At 38.9% G+C, this 21,999-nt stretch overlaps 1 protein-coding gene across 2 annotated transcripts in view; it reads left to right on the top strand.

The window, feature by feature from the left end:
• The window catches only part of PRKAR2B (protein kinase cAMP-dependent type II regulatory subunit beta), a 114,479-nt gene that overhangs the window by 14,574 nt on the left and 77,906 nt on the right, over nucleotides 1-21,999 (top strand). For both annotated transcript variants that reach the window (XM_010382415.2, XM_030933161.1), the window contains exon 2: nucleotides 9,482-9,517. In XM_010382415.2, the coding sequence (XP_010380717.2) occupies nucleotides 9,482-9,517 (36 nt within the window). The remainder of the gene's footprint in view (nucleotides 1-9,481; nucleotides 9,518-21,999) is intronic.

The raw sequence follows: 21,999 nt of genomic DNA, 5'->3' as shown, positions 1-21,999 counted from the left end.
ATTAAAAAGATAATCTCTTTATTTTCCTGTAAAAATTTGTAAGTCTTGAGTTTCATCTTTAAGACTTTAATCTATAATGTATTTCTTATATACGGTATGAATTAGGGAATCTCATTTCATTATTTTAGTGTGTGTCATGTATTGACTCATGTTTTACCCCCACTGATTTTTAAATGTTAAATTTCCATTTATATGTGAATGTACAAATTTCCACATTCATGTGAATGTACTTCAAGCTTCTGTTCTGTTCTATTGGATTTGTCTGTCCTTTCATCAATGCCTCTTTCTCTTAATGTGACTTTAAAATGGTCTTGATATATGGTATGGTAACTCTCACTTTTTTTGCTTTAAAATGATTTAACTATTTGTAGGCTTTTATTATTCCATGAGACTTTTAGGATATGCTACTTCAGTTTTGTAGAAAATCTTTATTGGTAGTTTTATTGGAATTGCTTGAATTTATAAACAGAGTTGGAGATGACAGACATTTTAATGATACTGAGTCTTCCTATCCATAAACATGATATGTCTCCCTTTATTCAGTCTTTCTTTCATATTCATCAATAATGTTTTTAATTTTCTCCATAAGGATTTTCCTATCTTTTCTTAGTTTTATTCCTATGTAGCTTATCACAACTGGAATTTTAAAAATTTATGCATTTTAATTTGTTATTGCTGAGAATATATAGCAGGAACTGGTAAAGCTCACTCATAAAAAGACCCTAATCAAACTGAGCAAAGACTTGAACACGTCAATAAAGAAGACCTAACAATGGCTGGGAGCGGTGGCTCATGCCTGTAATCCCAGCACTTTGGGAGGCCTAGACAGGCAGATATTGAGGTCAGCAGTTTGAGACTAGCCTGGCCAACATGATGAAACCCCGTATCCACTAAAAACAAGAAATTAGTGCTGGCACGTGCCTTTAATCCCAGCTACATGGGAGGCTGAGGCAGAGAATTGCTTGAACCGGGATGGTGAAGGTTGCAGTGAACCAAGACTGTGCCACCGCACTCCAGCCTGGGCTACAGAGCGAGACTCTGTCTCGGAAAAAAAAACAAGACATAAGAATGGCCAATAAGCAAGTGGAATGGTGCTCAGTATTTTTAGTTATCAGGATAGTGAAAATTAAAACCACTGTAAGACACCATTAAACACACACAAGAATGGCTAAAATAAGACATACTTTATGTTGGCTGGAACTCATATATGGCCTTGAGGGCATAAAGTAGTATAAACACTTAGGAACACTGTGGGTATATTATAAAGTTAAGCATTCACCCACCTATGACCAAGCAATCCCCCTCCTAGGTATTTAAGAGAAATAAAGTAACATTTACAAAATGCTTGTAAACATATGCTTTTACTCAACCAAAGTTAGTGTAAACAAAATGAAAAGACAGTCACAAGACTGGAAGATTTTTTCAATGAATATTACCAACAAAGAGTTGAATATTTAGAAGAATATTAAAGAATATTTATACAAGCTTTATTCAAATAGCTCAAACTGGAAACTGAAACGTCCGTCAACAGGAGAATGGATATATATATATATTGTGGTATAGTCATATAAGGGAATACTACTACTCATTAAAAAAGAACAGCAGGAATTAATCTTATGTTTGCATGAAATTCAAAGACAGGCAAAGCTAAACTACAGTGGTAGAAATCCTAACAAGTGGTTGCCTATGAGATAGTGGGAATTGACTGTAAGGGGCCTCATGGAAACTATCCAAGGTGTTGAAAATGTTTTATATCTTGATTGAAGTGTTGGTTGTGGATGTATATGTTTATCAAAACTAATTGAATTGTACATTTTATTGTATGTGAATTTCACCTCTTTTTTTAAATTGGAAATGTGGATGCTCTTGAAATCCTTTTTTTTTTTCACATTTTAATTGAGAAATGCCATTGCCTTCTGCTCTGATTATCTTATGAAATCTTTCATTATTCTTGTTAGAGACTAAAACCAGGTTACATTTTCATAATTGTGGGGCGTAAGTGGTACTGCTTTTAATAATACTACTTGAAGAAAAGCCAAAGACTAGTCAAGCTCTAGTGTTTTGAAGTCTATTTTATGTTTTTAGCCAATACTATATACTATATTTTAATTTATGGTTTTTGGAAACTTAATACTTGTATACATAACATTTGCCTTTTTTTTTTTTTTTTTTTGAGACGGTGTCTCGCTCTGTCACCAAGGCTGGAGTGCAGTGGTACAATCTCAGCTCACTGCAACCTCTGCCTCCAGGTTTGAGTGATTCTCATGCCTCAGCCTCCCAAGTAGCTGGGACTACAGCTGTGTACCACCATGCCTGGCTAATTTTTGTATTTTTAGTAGAGATGGGTTTTACCATGTTGGCCAGGCTGGTCTTGAACTCCTGGCCGCATGTGATCCACGCACCTGGGCCTCCCAAAGCGCCGGGATTATAGGCATGAGCCACCGTGCCTGGCCAAATAATCTTTAGGTGTCAGGGAGCCACCCCTATTATATTATTTTTCATTAGCACTATTTCTTCAGCATTTTTGAACCTAATGTATATTGTAGCCAGCAGTGTTCTAAGCCTTGGGGATATAGTAATGAAGCAGACAAACAAGGAAAGACCCTGCCCTCATGGAGCTTGTAATGTAGCAAGGGAGGAGACAGACAATAAACATAAAACGGTAGGCGTCTTTAGCCAGCTGTAGAGAAAAGGAAACAGGATGGTACGATTGAAAGGAACAAGAGGGGCAACTTTAAACAGTGTGTTCAGGGAAAAGCTTCCTGAGAGGGGGTCATTTGAGCTAAGACTGGAATGGCAAGAATATCTTCATTCTGGGAGGTGTATGGGGAAGGCTCCTAATACGGGTATTTTCTATAACTGTACTCTTATTAGTAGGCCAACCTTAGTCACATCCCTGATTGTTCTCTCAGTTGCTCTTCATTTCAAAGCCTCCTCTCCTGCCTTTCCTTTTTGTTTCTCCCAAATTACTGTTCTCTAGAGCTGTTTTGTTGTGACTTTATAGACATGTAGCAATTTGAACTCCTTGCAGCTTCCAGCTTTCCTGGTATTTTTAGTCCAGCTTGGATTGTTTACTCTTATAAGCAGAACACTGGTCTCCATAGATCTGCTCTTTACGTGAATCTGACCATACAGACTTACGAGAGACAGTTTTGTGTATGGAGAAGCAGAGAGTGAGTTTACATGGGCTTGACAGTGGCTTTTCCCACCCCTTTCTACTTACTCTGAGCCCACATTTAAAAACCTGAAAGTATTTGGGAACCTTTTTCTTGACATTGTTACTGCCTCAACTCTGTGTAGCTTTATAAAAACTTAGTCATTTTTAGGACTCTTCTAGCTGAAACTGTATTTTTCTCTCTTTTCCTAAGAGGGCATTGTTGGTAAAATCCTCATGAATTAAGAAGTGGAGACTCATGTTCATTCACAATCAAAAATATGGTTTTTTTTAATGTAATCATTTTGTTACCTTCATATTCTAAAATGTCAGTTTTATTTTGAGGAATTTTTCCATAAATACAAAGAAAGTCTTTGAAATTGGCATTTTGTAAAAGCATCTATATTTCGTCTTACTATGCCCCACCTCCAGCCATAATCCATGTGTTTGAGTGGTTTGGACACCTGATCTCTATTTCTTGCTGTATAATCAAAAAGGAAGAAGAAAAGTGGTCTCCCAAATGCTGGCTTCTCAGACAGCTCCCGTTATGTCTCATAAGAAGTGCCTTGAGGTACATGGTTCATAATCTGTGTCTCGTTGAGACCAAGACCATGAAGCCTTGGAGGGTACCCACTAACTATTATTCTGTCCTTGTACCTTTGAGCCCCTCCACAGGCTGAATCTCAACAAATTCCTAGACACTGTGTATCTGGAAATACATAGTATTTCAAGGGCTTACAAGACAGTGACGAGTAAAGTATCTCTGAGTATTAGCAATTGTCAAGGTTCAGCACCTTTTAACAAAAATATAGAAAATAAGTGGTCCTTTTCAATACCAGAAATTATGTATGTATTAAAAATTTGCAAGTTGTGTGTGTTAGGTTAATTAGAAAAATTTTCAAGTTTCGTTGTTTATTTGCCTGTTTGCTGTTGACCTTTTAAAAAAGTTAATTATTCCTCAGCTCAAGGGTGAGCCTTATTTCACTTTAATTTTTGAAGCACAGGCATAAGATAAATTAATTTATTCTGCACTAAATACGCATTCAAAAATAATTATCTTACATGGTTTCGATTTACACAGTTTCTAGAATGTTTTATTTAGACAGTTAACAGATTCAGGAAGTGTTTATTGCTAGAAAAGGTGATTAATGGGAGGATAAGGATGCTAAAATTATTCAGCTGAATCCAAGATTATTGTGTATATTTCACTTAGGGTATACGAACACTTTTCTGCAAAAGGCTAATTTAACTAACGCAGCTCCAGTGTAGATAGGGTAGTTTGTAGTTTGTTTTTTATTTTTGTTTGCTCGGGGTGTGTGTGTGTGTGTGTGTGTGTGTGTGTGTGTGTGTGTATGTGTGTGTTTATGACTGCAGATCACAACTCTCAGGGCTCTTGTTTCTTTAACTTGGAATTTCTCTCCCAGCAGTATGCTCAGAGATGCAAACTGTGTGTACTGCTATAAACCTGACTTTTAGTTTCATAGATTATCTTAGGTTTTTTAGTCTTCTACTGGATTTCTCTTTCACCTACATTTTTCTAAATTAGGTAGCTAGTTGCAGGGTATAAGTCTTTGAAGCCATTGTATTTGAAAATACAACTAGACTTAATAAGCTCTTCAAGGGCAGGGACTCTGTTACAATTCCAGTGCCTAGCATCCACACTCAATACAGCAACAAAATTAGTGGGGACAGGGAGACTTGCTGTGCTTCCTTGCAGAGTTTATTGATGCATTCTGCAGGTATTTACTCAGCACCTTTATCTGCCAGGCACTGTGATAGGTTTTGGGCATGAAGAGGTGAGCAGATAAGCAGTTCCTGCTGGCCTGGTGCAGAACTCAGTCCAGCAGGTTTGGGAGGCTGTTTTCACTGCTGAGATAGAGAGACTCCTTCAGTTTATCCAAAGTAATGGAGACTTTTCTTGTAAGGACACTGAAGGATTAAAGAAGACTTGAATCAGTTACGCTTCTGGGTCTCTTGGGAGCGTAGGAACTAAACGAATCTAGTGGAATATAGTTTGGCGACTGAAGAGATCTCTGGTTATACAAGCACAAAGATATTCATAGGAACATAGGACTCAGTGTTCTACTGCAGTAGTGTTGGGGAGAAAGTCAAAACCTTATATAAATATTTTTGTCTTTTTTCCTTGGGGATTCACTAAGATCTTAGGTTATATTCTCTTAGAAATGCTAGGATTTTACTCTGCTCTTAAATCATATTGTTTGTTTCTCCAGGCATGCAATATATTTCCTATTTTTTTCCTTCTATCCTAGTCTCTAGTTTTCTCTCTCTCTATGTGGGGTGTGTGTGTGTGTGTGTGTGTGTGTGTGTGTGTGTGTGTGTGTGTATTCACCGAATATCCGCAGAATAAGAAAATCTAAAGGTAAAAACCAGAAATCCGAGAAAATTTAATTTGACTTGTCACATTTTAAAACACCTTCATCTGTTAACATTTTTTGGGAATTTGTGTTGCTGTTTATTTTGTATATTTAATCGCTTCTCGGCCTTTTGGCTAAGATCAAGTGTATTTTGTATATTTAAAAAGTGGTTAATATTAGTTTACACTAAATAAGCGTCAGTCTCTTACATTTGAATGGGAATTTATAATTGACAGGTACCTCCAAAGATGTTTATGTTTTTTTGTTTTTGAGACGGAGTCCTGCTCTGTTGCCCAGGCTGGAGTGCAGTGGTGCGATCTCCACTCACTGCAACTTCCGACTCCTGGGTTCAAGCAATTCTTTTGCCTCAGCCTCCTGAGTGGCTGGGATTACAGGTGCCCACCACTTTGCCCGGCTAATTTTTTAAAAAAATTTTTAGGATAGAGATGGAGTTTCTCCATGTTGGCCCGGCTGGTCTTGAACTCCTGACCTCAGGTGATCTGCCCACCTCGGCCTCCCTAAGTGCTAGGATTACAGGTGTGGGCCACCGTGCCTGGCCAGGTTTTTTTCTTCAGAAAAAACCCCTGAAAGAAGGAGGGCAGATCTTGCTCTCCATATATCACAAGTTGAAAATTTAAGTCAAGGTTACATGGTTCATCTATGCCATCAGAAGGCAGTGTGGCCAGCATTAGAGCGCAAGGCTCCTGTCTGCCAGTTGGGTGGTCTGTCCATGCCCCACGCCTCACCCCCTCCCTGCCAGTGATGTGGAAGGTCAGAATGTTGGCGGTGCCCATCCTCACCTTCCTGCTCACCTTCCCTGACTTAGGTTCCTGAGAGAGAAGACCAGGCATAGCTTGGCCGGATGCACATTTCTTTATTTCCAGCAAAGCCTCCACCCTGATTGCCAGCCTTCTCTATTTTGGTAATTAGACTAAAAAATTTGGAAAAATGGTGAAGGCGACCATTAACTTGCTGAAAGTTTGTACAGGAAACATTTGTGTTTCATCCCTGCAAGTGGAAAGGAGGGCTATGGGTATGAGAGATTGGATTTTTGATGATTGTTCTCAAAACCCAGTGTTTACCTTAACTACTACATACCACTTGCTTGGTGCACCCATTTTCTTAACTGTCCAATCCCATGCCCCATTAACTGTCGGGAAATGAAAATCCTAGACCTGTCTACCTGCAATTTAGAAATTGACAGAATGTCTAGCAAAAATATCAAGGAGAAATAAAGTCAGATAATTTATAGCAAGTAAAATGTATTTCAGTAGCTATGTGCTTCAGCATGTACTCAAGAAGACAGTGCAGTTAGATTGTCCCACCTAGATGTAGAGGCTCTATAAAAGCTGCAAACGGAGTCTGATGAAAAAGCATTGTACTAGCAATCCAGATACCATAAGGAACACTGTAGTAGTCACATGGTTTTCTGAAATGGTGAACATCTATTAGTAAAATTCCAAACAAAGCAAGAAACAAAACACACAAAAAACCCAAATTTGATTTATGTTGTCATTGTGTTGTAAAATATTTGATGTATATTAAAGCTGCATAAATGAATCATGTGTATATAAAGAGCTGTATTAGGATTTAGGCCCAGATGGTTATAAATGGACTTCTTTTTTTTTTTTTGCCAATGTGAATGCCCAGTGGGATGTTTTAAAAGTCATGCAGGACAAAAGTTGTAGGATGCAGGACAGTTCTTTGCTGTGCAGGATTGTTGTGGAGTTTGCCTGACAAAAGCCAAGGAAGGGTGCCCTCTGAATTACTGTGACAATCAAAATTGCCCCCACAAATTTAGAAAACATCTTCTAGATAGCGATGCCATCTTTGTGGAAAACCTCTGCCTTAAACACTTCAGAAAGATACAGAAACCGAAGGACCCCAGGAAAACAAAGACTTCCCGACCTTTCAAACCAGGAGCCCATAGTCCTGTGGCTTCATCATCTAGAGAGGCTGGAGAGGGCAGGGGGGCAGAGAATGTCTACTGTATTTTTGCCCCAAGGCTGAGAGAAGTTTTTAAACCTTTATCTTGCCTGTATCTGCTTGCACTCTCTGTTCTGCATTCCTGTGGTTGCATTTTTTTGCATTTTGTTTCCATTCACTGTCCTTGTAGCCTGCTGGGGAGGCACTCTTTAACTTTAATCGTTGCAAAAAAGGGGTTTGAAAACTGATGGGCCTTTGTGTGTATGTGTAGTAAAATATACATAACACAATTTACCTGATGCAAGTTTTTAATGTAAGTAATTTGTGACTGTGCAAATATATGACTAAAGTATTGTGGTATATAAATAGTAAATATTGTATGTCTTTCAGTCACTTTGGAGGATGTAATTTAGTTATAAATGGTAATATCTTGATAATTGGGTTTATGAATTTCACGAAGTTAATCTTTAATCGTAATGAAGATCACAAAGGAAGATAATATTCACCTCTTACTGTATGATTTCAGGAATTTGTATGTTCACTTTCTGTTCTCTCTGAGGCAGCGTTTTGATGCAAGATACTCATAAATTCAGATTCTCCAGCTCTGATGCAGAGTGACTGTGTGATCTAAAACAAGTTAATAAATTTCTCTGAGACTTACTGTAAAATGTAGTCATCAGTTGTATGAAGATGCTGATTTTTTTTTTTTTTTTTCTGAGACTGAGTTTCATTGTGTCAGCCAGCCTGGAGTGTAGTGGCGCGATCTCGGCTCACTGCAACCTCTGCCTCCTGGGTTCAAGCGATTCTCCTGCCCCAGCCTCCCAAGTAGCTGGGATTACAGGCACCTGCCACCATGCTGGGCTAATTTTTGTAGTTTTTAGTAGAAAGTGGAGTTTCCCCGTGTTGGCCAGGCTGGTCTCAAACTCCTGACCTCAGGTGATCTGCCCACCTTGGCCTCCCAAAGTATTGGGATTACAGACATGAGCCACCGCACCTGGCCAAAGATGGTGATATTTGATAGCATGATTGTAAGGATTAATGCACTACACATCTGACATAGTTTTATTATAGTACTTGTTCCTGTGCATACGTATTTTTCATGCAGTGCAATCATACTGCTGATAAAAATTTTGTCTTCTCTTTTTACTTGACCTAGTGTTTCCATAGTGTAAACAAATTTCATAATTACTCTTCTAAAAGTATTGAAGTAGACTCACGACATTCTGTTACCAAAATATACTGCATAGTACATTATGTCCTTCCTTTATATAAGATGAACCAGAAATGTACCTGCTTCTCTTGAGAAAGAAATGTTTTTAAAAACCTCGGTTCTTGAGATAACTATGTCATCAAAACTAAGAAGAAACAGAGCTGAATTGAGTCGGAGGAGTGGGCAGATGGTAGGCTTGCCAGCTGAGTGGTGCGCACATCAGCCTGAGATTGCAGCCTTCAGTGGACAGATTTGCGTGTTATGGACATTTGGATTGCATAAAAATTGTCAGAACTATAAATCTGAGATTTTCAAGGATATGCTATCCTTCAGCTAAAGATGATTTCAACATACATGAGCAATTTCAGTTGTGTTTTCTAATTTTATCATTAAAAAATGATGCTGCTGAATAGATTTATTCATACATTGCTCTTTCCTTCACTAGTAGTAGTACTTCAGGTTAAATCTCTAGTAGATTTACCCTATTAAGTGACACAAATCTTTTATAGTACTTGATGTAATTGCCAAATTGTTTTTTAAAGGTATTGTATCTCTTTATATGGTCCCCACTTAAGTAATTTTAGCTGTCTATAACTAGGGATTTTTCTTTTAAAGTGCTAATTTAATAGGTAAAATATTGATTTCAATTTATATTTATTTGATTAATGAATTTCAACATTTTTATATATTTATGGTGTTTCCTCTTATTTATTCATCTTTTTCTTTAGTTAAATTATAAGATCATTTACCAATTTGAGCCTTTTCAGGGAAAATTAGACTTTTAATCTAATCATATTATTCTGCTTTTTCTTTTAGCTCCAGTAATAAACCGATTCACAAGGCGTGCCTCAGGTAAGTCTGATTATATTATGGATTTTGTTTACTAATGGTGACATTTTAAAAAGATAATATTGGACAAGGAAGTACAAATAATAATTGCTGTATAGTAAACCTTTATTTGTCCGTTATTTTCCCCAGAAAACACAACTATCTGATATAATCACTATCTAGGAAGCAATTGAAAATGCCCTCTGAAAGTCACACTGTGTACTAAACTGGTGGGCCTTTTTAAATTGAGACTGTCAGCCTAGGGTGTTATTCTTGTTCTTGGTAGAATTACTACCTGCATAATTGTGTGATTTACCAGCCATAATCTAGAAGCAGTGATTTAGCAGATGAGTACAGGACACCTTAGAAACAGTGATGAGTGTTTGTTTTTTTGTTTGTTGGTTTGTTTTTATAAGAGCGTTTTTAATAAGGGACAGGAGAACTCTTAAAATGCAGATATAAGAACTTGTCATTATGGGGCCATTTAGAATAGGAGCAAATTGCTTCATGTTTGTTTGTGCCCCTGAGGCTATTGCTGGTTTAAATATACCACAGTACACTAATGTAGTCAACTTGATAGGCCTTAGCCATTAACAAGGGCTTACATTAGGTTCAGTATACTGTGTACTATTTAAACTGCTGGGGAGGTATGAGACAGAATTAAGACCACTTCTGTCCAAAATGGCTTAAGTAAAATGAGTTTGGGCATTGAGATAAACTGTTATTTAGAAAATTCACCATATGGAGTATCTTCTCTGAATAAGAGGACAGATGAAGTGAGGGTAATATTTGATTTGAAAAAATTACTCTTTAAGTATACCTGGAGATTTTTTGTTAAACCCAAGATAAACATTTCACACAGATCATCTTTGGAGTTTATATAATACAAATGAGTCATTTATTTCACAATATTACCTTATTTATACCTGTGCTATAATATTAAAGACATTTTAATGTTGAATTTTATTTTTGATTTGTCAGCAGGTACTGGTATAATTTACTCTTGTTATATAGTGAACAGGTCTATAAGGATAATGTGCTACATTGGAATAACATCTGCTTTATCGTTCTGAGTTTTTTGTCATCTCAAGGCATATTTATTTTAAATGGTGAAAACAACTGTAGATTGTAATGCCTTTTGTGGAATGAGAGGTTATGTTTATGTCAGAAAGGCATCAAATTTTATCCCAAAGAAGAACTGTCAAGTGTGATCATATTCTAGTGTAGTTGTTCTTTATGAGCAGTGGTGGGAACAAGGGAGGAAGAAGAGAGAATCAGTATTCTGATGCCTTGTCTTCTTGAGGTGAAATTCTTTCAATAGAAACACAGCTAAGAATCATAGAATAAATAATCACCCTTTCTACCTCAAACCGTATGACATGTGACATTTATTTCTGGGCACGTTCCATCAGTATTTGTTGTACAATGTACGTATCATTGGCCAGGCGCTGCAGCTCACGCCTGTAATCCCAGCACTTTGGAAGGCCGAGACGGGCGGATCACGAGGTCAGGAGATCGAGACCATCCTGACTAACACGGTGAAACCCTGTCTCTACTAAAAATAAAAAAATTAGCCGGGCGCGGTGGCGGGTGCCTGTAGTCCCAGCTACTCGGGAGGCTGAGGCAGGAGAATGGCGTGAACCCGGGAGGCGGAGCTTGCAGTGAGTGGAGATCGTGCCACCGCACTCCAGCCTGGGTGACAGAGCGAGACTCCGTCTCAAAAAAGAAAAAATACAAAACCAAAATTAGCTGGGCATGGTGGCAGTCTCCTGTAGTCCCAGCTACTCGGGAGGCTGAGGCAGGAGAATGGCGTGAACCTGGGAGGCAGAGCTTGCAGTGAGCCAAGATCGTGCCACTGCACCCCTGCCTGGGCGACAGGGCGAGACTTCGTCTCAAAAAGAAATTAATTGATAGATCAGGGGCTCTGGGTATAGGTTAGTTTTGACATGCCATTATTTTATACCCCACCCCCATGTGTGTCCGTGTATTTTAGCAAGACTTGGCCAGAAATGTAGAGATGATGTAATGCCACAAACAAATACACATTAAAATCAAATGTTGCATTTATTCTCAGAATGACAGGTAACAAGAAATGTCAGTGAAAACAACAGGAAACAATTTGGTATAAATAAGATGATACCAAGTTCAAGAGTCACACTAATATAGCAGTAAGCCTTAAAAGGAGTAAAATTGTTATCCCAATAATATGCTGGAAACCGTTAGGAGAATGAATCTTGACATTAATTATTAGAAAAGAGAACTAGCTTATGGAGTACCAGTGATGAATCAGGCACTGTACTCAGCATTTTATATACAGTTTTAGTCTTTCAGGCAAGGAAAATAAAATTATTTAATACTTTGGATTAAAAAAGCAATGGTATAAGAAAAAAGGGAAGAGGATTTATTTTATCATCTACTTGTCTGTATTTTATTTGAGACTTTATTTCTTATAAAAGTTTGTCTAAAACTTTTTTGGCAAAGAATATAGAAACAGTCTTAAGACATCCTGAGGAGGAAATGCTACAGTTTTTTTGTTAATTTAATTTAGTGGCTAACATGAGGTTTAGTAGTAGAGATGTACATTAACTTTTTTTAAAAGTAGCATTTCCTGAAAATGAAAAAGAAATGAATATCTTCTCAAAATGCAGTCAATAGTATTTGATAATTAAAAAGCTTTCTTATGATACCTTTTCTGACTGAGTTTTATTTCAGAGATACTTTTTCTTTTCATAACCCATAGAACTTTAATGTAAGAATGGTAATTTAGGGGAAGAAAGTAAGTCAGGTAAAATCAACCAGACGTCTGTACGACATAAGAGTTTGTTTCTTTCTTTTTTTTTTTTTTTTTTTGAGACGGAGTCTGGCTCTGTCGCCCAGGCTGGAGTGCAGTGGCCGGATCTCAGCTCACTGCAAGCTCCGCCTCCCGGGTTTACGCCATTCTCCCGCCTCAGCCTCCCGAGTAGCTGGGACTACAGGCGCCCGCCACCTCGCCCGGCTAGTTTTTTGTATTTTTTAGTAGAGACGGGGTTTCACCATATTAGCCAGGATGGTCTCGATCTCCTGACCTCGTGATCCGCCCGTCTCGGCCTCCCAAAGTGCTGGGATTACAGGCTTGAGCCACCGCGCCCGGCCTAAGAGTTTGTTTCTTATTCGTCTATTTTTAAATTAAAGTTACAACAGTAAATGCTATATATATATATATAACAACAAAAATACAAAATGTGTAGTGCTAGGTGTTCAGTCATTATTGATTCAAAAGAAAAAATTACTATGAGTTATAATTAATAACTCATTAACTGACTTTCCTAAATCTTTGAGTTTTTGGCTTTTGATATTCATACTGCATTTATCAAACATAAATATTTCAAACCTGAATGATTTAAACAAAACATTTCCTCTTTGTATACCTTTTTCTTTTGTTATGAAGATGAGAGGAATGTTTATGCTTAACAAATACATTCTTTAGGATTATTGTTACACTTTTAAGAACACTATTTGTGCTATAGTCTCTTGTCTTCTTCATGTGTTCAGTGCTGGCCCACAAACCTGTCAGTTTTTATTATTGTAAGTGAAAGGAATCAGTTTCACTCAGTATTTTCAAACAGAATTCCTAGTATCTTAAGAGTTTGTAGAGGCTTCAGGGTTGTATAAGCCAGCATCCTACTTGGTACAGGAGTGCAAGGCATGTAAAGAGCATGACTAATGGAGAGAAGCATAGATGGGCACCAGAAGAATAGGACCCAACTTTACTGATTAGATTGGGTAAGTTCCACAAAACATGATGAAAAACTGTCAGATTTCTTCTGAATTCCAGATATATCTCTGATATCATCCTGACAGCACCCCATAACCTTATTTTTAAACAGTACCTCATAGTCCCATTTTTAAACAAAAGAAAAAGAAATACTGCTTTTGGTCCCTTAAAATGCCCTTCAGCTCTTAATATCCCTTCTTATCAGTACATCCTTAATACAGAGAGGCCTGGTGTGGTGGCTCACACCTATAATCCCAGCACTTTGGGAGGCCATGATGGGCGGATCACTAGAGGTCAGGAGTTCGAGACCAGCCTGGCCAACTTGGTGAAACCCCTTCTCTACCAAAAAATAAAAAAATTAGTCGGGCGTGGTGGTGTTTGCCTATAGTCCCAGTTACTTGGGAGGCTGAGGCCGGAGAGTCACTTGAAGCCTGGAGGTGGAGATTACACTGAGCTGAGATTGTGCCGCTCACTCCATCCTGGGTGACAGAGTGAGACCCTGACTCAAAAAATAAAATAAAATAACAGAGAAATCATTATCTGTAATCCATTTTATTTTATTTGTTTTTGAGATGGAGTCTTGCTCTGTTGCCCAGGCTGGAGTGCAGTGGCATGATCTTGGTTCACTGCAACCTCCGCCCTCCCAAGTTCAAGTGATTCTCTCAAGTAACTGGGACTACAGGCATACGCCACCATGGCCGGCTTGTATTTTTAATAGGGACGAGGTTTTACTGTGTTGGCCACGCTGGTCTTGAACTCCTGACCTCAGGTGATCCACCTGCCTCGGCCTTCCAAAGTGCTGGGATTGTAGGTGTGAGCCACTGTGCCTGGCCACGTAATCCATTTTACAATATGGGCTTTTTGTTTTTTGGAAGATGATTATTTTTGGTGGAAAATTGAAATAATATATCATTTGTTGTTGTGAGTATTAAAAATTAGTGGCGGTGGCTGGGCACTGTGGTTCACACCTGTAATTTTGCCACTTTGGGAGGCTGAGGCAGGTGGATCACCTGAGATTGGGAGTTCCACACCAGCCTGGCCAACATGGTAAAACCCTGTCTCTACTAAAAATACAAAAATTAGCTGGGCTTGGTGGCGGGCGCGTGTAATCCAGCTACTTGCCAAGCTGAGGCGGGAGAATCACTTGAACCTGGGAGACAGAGGTTGCAGTGAGCTGAGATTGCGCCACTGTACTCCAGCCTGGGTGGCAAAGGGGGAGACTCCGTTTAAAGTAAATAAACAAATAAAAATTTAGTGGTGGTAGTAGAAGTAGTAACTCAGTAAATATTTTAAGAGTAAAGCTTTAATCAAGAAATAATCCTGTTGCTTCACTGATCACCTGATATATGGGAAAAATCCTAGGGTTTGAAGTTGTACTGACTAGAGTTTTCCCATTTTCTCTAAGAATTTGCATGTAAGTTGTTTACTTCTTTGAGTTTAATTTTATTTATTTTTGTTTCTTTCAGCTTGGGGATCTTAACAGCTATATTCAAACATGTGAGGGTTTAATTGGATGATTTTTATTATTTTTTAATTTTTATTTATTTATTTTTTTTGAAGTGGAGTCTCGCTGTGTCGCCAGGCTGGAGTGCAATGGCACAATCTTGGCTCACTGTAACCTCTGCCTCCCGGGTTGAAGCGACTCTTCTACCTCAGTCTCCTGAGTAGCTGGGACTACAGGTGAACACCACCACTCCTAGCTAATGTTTTGTATTTTAGTACAGACAGGGTTTCACCACATTGGCCAGAATGATCTCAGTCTCTCAAGCTTGTGAGCCACCCACCTTGGCCTCCCAAAGTGCTGGGATTACAGGCGTGAGTCATCATACCTGGCAATTTTTTTTTTTTTTTTTTTTTTTTTTTTTGGAGACAGGATTTCACTCTGTCACCCAGGCTCTAGTGCAGTGGCATGATCTTGGCTCACTGCAGCCTCCACCTCCCAGGCTGAAGTGATCCTCCCACCTCAGCCTCCCTAGTAACTGGGAGAACAGGTGCGTACCACCATGCCTAGCTAATTTTTGTATGTTTTATAGAGACAGGGTTTTGCCATGTTGCCCAGGCTGGTCTTGAACTTTTGAGCTCAAGTGATCCGCCTGCCTCAGCCTCCCAAAGTGCTGTGATTATAGGTGTTGGATGATTTTAATAAAGCCCCCAACAGAGAGTCTAGGCTTTTCAAAACGTTAGCTGTCAACCGTCTTCTTATGAACATGGTTTAAAACAAAGCAATAAACCCCTCAGCTTTTTGCCTTAGCCTGTCAGAATAAAGCCTTAGAGAGTCATAACTGTTTAATAGTAATCCTTTAATATGGGCATCTTTTTTATTGTTTACACATTATAGGTTTTTAAAAAAATTGTAATGGTTTTCCTTTGTGGTTTTGTCTCTGAATTGGGGGAGGGGCTAGAAATGTCCAGTTAATCTTGAGACAATGCCTTGCATCATGAGGTTGGAACTCTGAATTTTTTTTTAATCCTAAGATACTGTTTTGAAAAAGTTACCCTTCTAGAACAGTTTAAAGAGTTCAGTGAGCACCTTTATCTAGGCTCTCCAGTTGCTGATATTTTGCCACATTTGCGTGCTCTCTCCCCTCCATCTTTACACAGGCACGCAGTCTTTTATTTTTTATTGAAACTTTTAGGAATCCTAAATACTTCAGCCTGTATCTCCTAAGAAAAAGGACATTCTTCTAGTTAATATAACACTGAAAGACTTTAACCTTGGATACAACACTATTACCTCATACAGAGTTTAGAGTCAGATTATCTCTCTGTTGTCCTATCATGTTTTTTTTTTCTCTCTCTTTTAAATTCTAGCTAATTCAAAGATTTTTTATTGCATTTAATTGTCATGACTCAGTTTTTCTTGCCTTTCATAAATTGACTCCCTGAAGTTTTTGAAATTTGCTTTTTCAGAGTTTTGAAGGTTATTCCTAACCGTAAGACAGTACCCCATACTGCCTGTTATGCATTCATAGATGGCATTAGCACAGCTGTTGTTTGGTCTGTATGCCCCACCGACGTCCATGAAATCTTTGCATTGACATTTACTATGTGCTTTCAGGGACTACTGTTGAGCATTACTTGTTCTAATAAGTAATTATTTCTTATAATAGAAGGATTTTCTTTTCTTATATAATTAACCACTGTTTAATTTTTTGCCATAGTATGAACATTGAATTTTATAGTATATTTTTAACAGAGCTAAAATTTTATAGTTTTTTCTAAACTATGATGTATAATAATTCACAGGTGAAATTAATCTTTAAATTTCAGTCTCACACACCTGCTGTATAAAATGTGATATTACAAATCTCAGTGAAATCACCCTGAACAGAAATGATTAGTTCCCAATAAATTAGTGAAATAGCAGAAGTTCAGATCTTGTCTTGAACCTGATTCAAGGAACATATGCTTCCTTTTGTTTTGTTTGGGAAATATTTTGTAGCCTTGGTGTTCATTGTTTCTATTTTAAGGTTATTTGACGATAACAGCTTTTAACCCCCAAACTATTTTTTTCCAGAGGTTGTTTCTATATTGTCAAACCAGTTTTCTGGTATAATTATAGTTACATTCATATTTTGTTTTTTGAAATTAGCTTCATTTTTAATAAGCCTGGTAATCACCAATACTTGGTAATGCATATTGGGAGAATACTACTTTAATTAATGTACTAGTTTATCCAGCAAACATTTACCGAGTCCCTCTTGTGTGTCAGGGACAGTGCTGGGGATGCCACGAAGAATAAGATACAGTGCACAGTCTAGCGGGGAAGCTGATGATGATTCATAGTGTAGTAAATGCCATAATATCCTCAAAGTGAAAAGGAGAAAACATACAGTTCTTCCAGGTCCTGCCTCACAGAAAGGGTATAAGATTTATAATGTTTTACCAGGACTATAAGGAGAGAGAATATTCTCGGTATTTCTATTCAGTATTACTGTAAAAAGTCCATTTTCACTGTGTGTTGCTATGCAGTTTGCTCTGCCATCAAGCACCTGTGGTATGGAGTGAGCATACCGTATGTGCATGCCCATTGGCTATGGACAGCAGGGACTTAAGGCCTTTCATCCTTTAATTTACCATTGCTTCAAATTGTTAATGTCTGCCTTGCCAGGAGAGGCTGTACAGGCTCTGGAATCAGACCAGGGTTAGAATACTAGCTGTGCTACTCACCTGTCTATGTATTAAAAGTGTGTGTGTGTGTGTGTGTGTATCCTTAGTAACCTTTCTAAGGCTTAGTTTCTCTGGGTAAGAAATGGGGATAATACCTCACTCACAAGATGATTGTTGTAATGAAATAGTAGATAACCCATGAAAAACAGATACTTGAGGCCAGGCTCAGGGGCTCACGCCTGTAATCCCAGCACTTTGGGAGGCCGAGGTGGGTGGATCACCTGAGGTTAGGAGTTCAAGACCAGCCTGGCCAACATGACAAAACCCTGTCTCTGTTAAAAATATAAAAATTAGCTGGGCATGGTGGCACTTGCCTGTAGTCTGAGCTACTTGAAAGGCCGAGGTGGAGGAGTCGCTTGAACCAGGGAGGCAAAGGTTGCCGTGAGCCTAGATTGCACCACTGTACACTCCAAGCCTGAGTGACACAGTGATACTCCATGTAAAAAAAAAAAAAAAAAAAAAAAAGAAATGGCTTTAGGACTGCAGAGTTTGACATGAAGAGTTAGTCAGAAGGATGATATCCAGGGTGAGGCTGAAATCAAGGGTCAGAAAGACAATTTGACTGAGGCAACAGGATGAAATGAGAGGTGTCAGCCCTGGGCAAGGGAGGTGGGAAGACAGGGTGGAGGGTGGGACTGGGACCTAAAGAGGTTCTCTGAGATGCCAGGGCACAGGCCTGGGGGCTTTTGTCCAGGCTTGTTCCTTGGGTGGGATGGAAGCCATCTAGGGAGCCTCCAAGTCACTTCTTGCATCTGTTATCTCTCAGTGCCCACACTAGTATTATAATAAAATGGGTTCTCCCCTGTGATTCATTATGAATAATCCAAGTGAACAGTGCAAGTGCTGTTCCTGGCTCATCTCCAGCCTCTTGCCCCTCCTGCTCCACACTCTAGCAGTGCTTGTTTGCTGATACTTGTTAAGCAATCTTGGAAATTGGAGCCCAGTGGAATCTGTGGCAGTGTTGAGTCTCGGGTTCTTTTTTGTTAGGCCCTGGAATGCTGATAAGCTACCTCAAGGCTAATGAGAAATTAGATTATCTCTTGAATTTAATTGCATTTTCCCAGAGTTCTCTTAGAGCCCATCAATGAAAGGAGAAAGGAAGATAGTGAAAGCAGCCGTTCATGTGGGGGCATGGTGGGAAGGGAGGATCCTTCTGCACCTGTAGTGTCCTCAGACTCTTCACACTGGTGGTTTTGCCAGTAGATGTGGAAGGGCTTGGAAGATAACGTGGGAATTGTGTAACCCACCAAACCCTTTGTGCCTTAATTACAGGAACACTGCCACTGCTGGGGAAAGGGGGTCAGGGAGTTAGATCTATAAAATAGGTATGAGTAGCTAGAATAGACATTTAGACATAATGCAACCATTCTTTAATTACAAGCAGAGTTTAGGTCACTACTGCACCAACTCTGTGTGAAGGACCAGTTTTTCATTTTTGTTTTCCCGATGCACCGCAGACCAGCACTTTTGAGAAATATAAAACTGCCACAGCAATATCAAATTGCTATAATTGTATCTAAACACTCTTTTACTTTCTGTACTTACCTTGTTGCAGATTGCCATGGCTTAGGTGATACAACCATGGTGTGGGCTATGTGAGATATGAAAGTTCTTACAAAAAGCTTTTATAAAGGAAGATTGCACATTTATCTAAAAGAAGTGGTTATTAAAGAAAAAAACTAACACACTTACCTTATTTTGCTAACTTGGCATCTTGTCAGGACAGCCTGCATGAATGAATGGTGCCCTTGGAGTTGTCGAATGGTGGTGTGTGGCAGCCCTGCTCCAGGCCCATGGCGTGCCTACGTTCTCCCCCAATGTATGCCTGCTCATGTTTGGAGCATGCCATGGGCTCTCTTGTCTAGCCTTGCTGTAGCTCACCACATTCCCTGCCATCCCCTCCCTCCCTGCCTCCCTCCCTCCCTTCTTCCCTTCCTTCCTTCCATCCTTCCTATACTGTTGCTATTACACATCATTTGATGTTGTAGTTGCTTGTTCACATGTCTTTTTCCCTATGCTAAACAGTGAGGTTCATAATTAATGGACTGAGAAACAAGGGCACTCTGGATGAGGTCACAGAAAAAATAGAATGCGAAGTAAGGAATTGAGAATGCAAGGAGAATGGGAAGATTTCGCCAGGCATGTGTGTAGAGCGGTGTGAGATTCCTGAGGTAGCGTGTGCTGGGGTAAGGACCAGTGTGAATATAGTTACAGGGTGAGGCTGCTAAACGGCAGGTTGAATGACATTTTATTTGATTTAAGGAAGCCAAGGTAAGTTGAGGATGGGCTCTCAAATGGGTTGTCAACTTGGACATTGACTGTCTGTGATGATGGTGGCACGTTAGAATGAAATGAAAACTGTGAGCCAGGTACCAGGCAGGAAGGGGCATCTGTTTGCCGTGGCTCTCCGAGGAGCACAGAGGTTTCAGTGGGAGCACTATGGAGTGGTCCAGATGTCAGTGTGGGGAGCCACAGTGTGCCCTCACTATCTTTCAGATCCCACTGTGTGGGAGGAGTGGTGCCCTCTAAGAGAAGGAGTGTTCTTGGAGAAGAACCAAGTTTCAACCAAGGCATAGAAAAGTCAGTAATGTTTTATAAAAGAATGTGAGGACGTGGGGAATGTGTTGGGAAGGAGGGTAGTAATGGACAGAAGGAAGCCACAGGGCAGCAGTTCATTTGAGGAAATATTTACAGGCAATTACCATTGCCAGGGACTACACCAGGCACAGCAATATACACGCTGTGCCCTTGAAGTACTTGCAGTCTAGGGAAGCTTAAGACGTGGGGAGATGAAATTGGGGAAAAGATGGTGGTCTGGAGGGTCTTAACTTCTTGTGGATGACCAAGGGTGACAGAGAAAAGAGGACATAGTTGGATTGATAGTTTTTAGGTTATAATTTATTCACTGTAAATATTTGTTTAACTAAACTTTCCTTAAGGCTAACTCTGATAGCTTCCCAATGAGAGCACTGTAACCTTCTGATATTTACCTTAGGTACAGAAGGCAATATGATGTAGAAGTAAAGAGGCTGGATTTGGAGCTGTTTTTAAATTTAACAGTCAAATATTCAATGAGGGCCTACAGTGTGTTGGGCATTGGGCTGGGCCCAGGGCAGGCAGATATAGTTTAGGATCTTAGGGCCATCATTTATTAGTTATGTGACCTTGGGCAACTTACCTAAATGACCTTCTGTAAAACCGGGTTGCGATTATTCTGGAAGAGAATACACGCAAAGCTTTTAGCATGGTGTCTGACACATTTGAGTGTTAAATAAACTTTTATATATTAGACTGGATTTTTCAAATTTTAACTTGGTAAAAACACCAAAATTTTAGTGTGTCTTCTTTCCTCCTGTAACTTATCACACCTAATGTTAATTGGCCAAAGTGCATAATTTTGCGTATGTCTTACAACTAACTCCCCTACCCCAAATTTGGATTAACTTAACATTGTATTGTTATTTGTGGGGGAGAACAAAGATTTCTCTGAAATGTAGCATCCTTTAGCTTTTTAGATGAAAACAGAAAAGCAACTTCAGTCTCTCATCATAAACTGTATTTGTAGACTGTAGTTTTGAAAACAAATTCATCCACCTTTAAAAAAATCTAAACTGGTATTTTAAACAGGTGTGTGCAAATGCAGTCCCCCCACCCCCACCTCATCAGCATCTTGAACCAGCTACTTCTTTGTAGCTGACTACTAGAGAGTGTTACGATCATTGGGTTGTAAGTCTCATCTCTGAGAGCCCAGCAATATGTTTTATACTAACTAATCATTTGATAATGTTTTATAATATTTTAAAAATTAATACTGTAACTAAAAACCAAAATATATATTCAGGTCTTGTCTTCCCTTTACTGGTAAGAATCAGGGTGTTCCCCTTCCCTGCCCCTCCCTGAATTAGTTTTTCTATTTTATCATGAGTTTAAAATCAGAGAACACTGATTTTAAGGTTTTTTACAGAGACAGAACCATAAAATTGACAAAATAAAATATACATTAATGGTACAGTATATTGTTTTCAGAATAGTGGAAAGAAAGGGACTTTCATTTGAAAGACTGAACAGCTTAAATGATAGTGTTGTTAGACATGTTTCAAGGAATTACAAAATGTTGTCTTTATTGACCATCAAAAAAGGTAGAGCTGACCTTCTCCTTAGATATTTTAAAACAGAATTCCAAGTTATAGCTCCCCTTTAAAAACAGGTATAGATACTTTAATATGTGCATTGCCTAACAGAGTACGTAGGCTACAAACACAGCAAATATACATGGCTTTTATGTTGTGAGGGCAATTTTTGAACAGCAGCTTACCAGATGGGCTGAGTTTTAGCAGGTTGCTGAGTGATAATCTGCAGTAGAAATGGAAAACTTAGGTTTGCCGTAACTCCTCTTGTGGCTTTCTAAAAATAAACTGCTACTTTCAAGTTACCTATTTGGTATTTTCACTTTATTTAGATTTTATGGATCTGACAATTTTCTTTTTATAAAGTTGATACATTACTGCCTACAATTTACCTCTGAATTCTGTACCATAAAAATAATGTACTTTATTTTCATGTTACTTTAAAAATGATATTA

This window comes from Rhinopithecus roxellana, chromosome 6 (assembly GCF_007565055.1).
Source record: "Rhinopithecus roxellana isolate Shanxi Qingling chromosome 6, ASM756505v1, whole genome shotgun sequence".
In the NCBI taxonomy this organism is placed as follows: domain Eukaryota; kingdom Metazoa; phylum Chordata; class Mammalia; order Primates; family Cercopithecidae; genus Rhinopithecus; species Rhinopithecus roxellana.
Note: the sequence above shows the minus strand (reverse complement) of the source record. Positions and strands in the feature narration are given on the sequence as shown.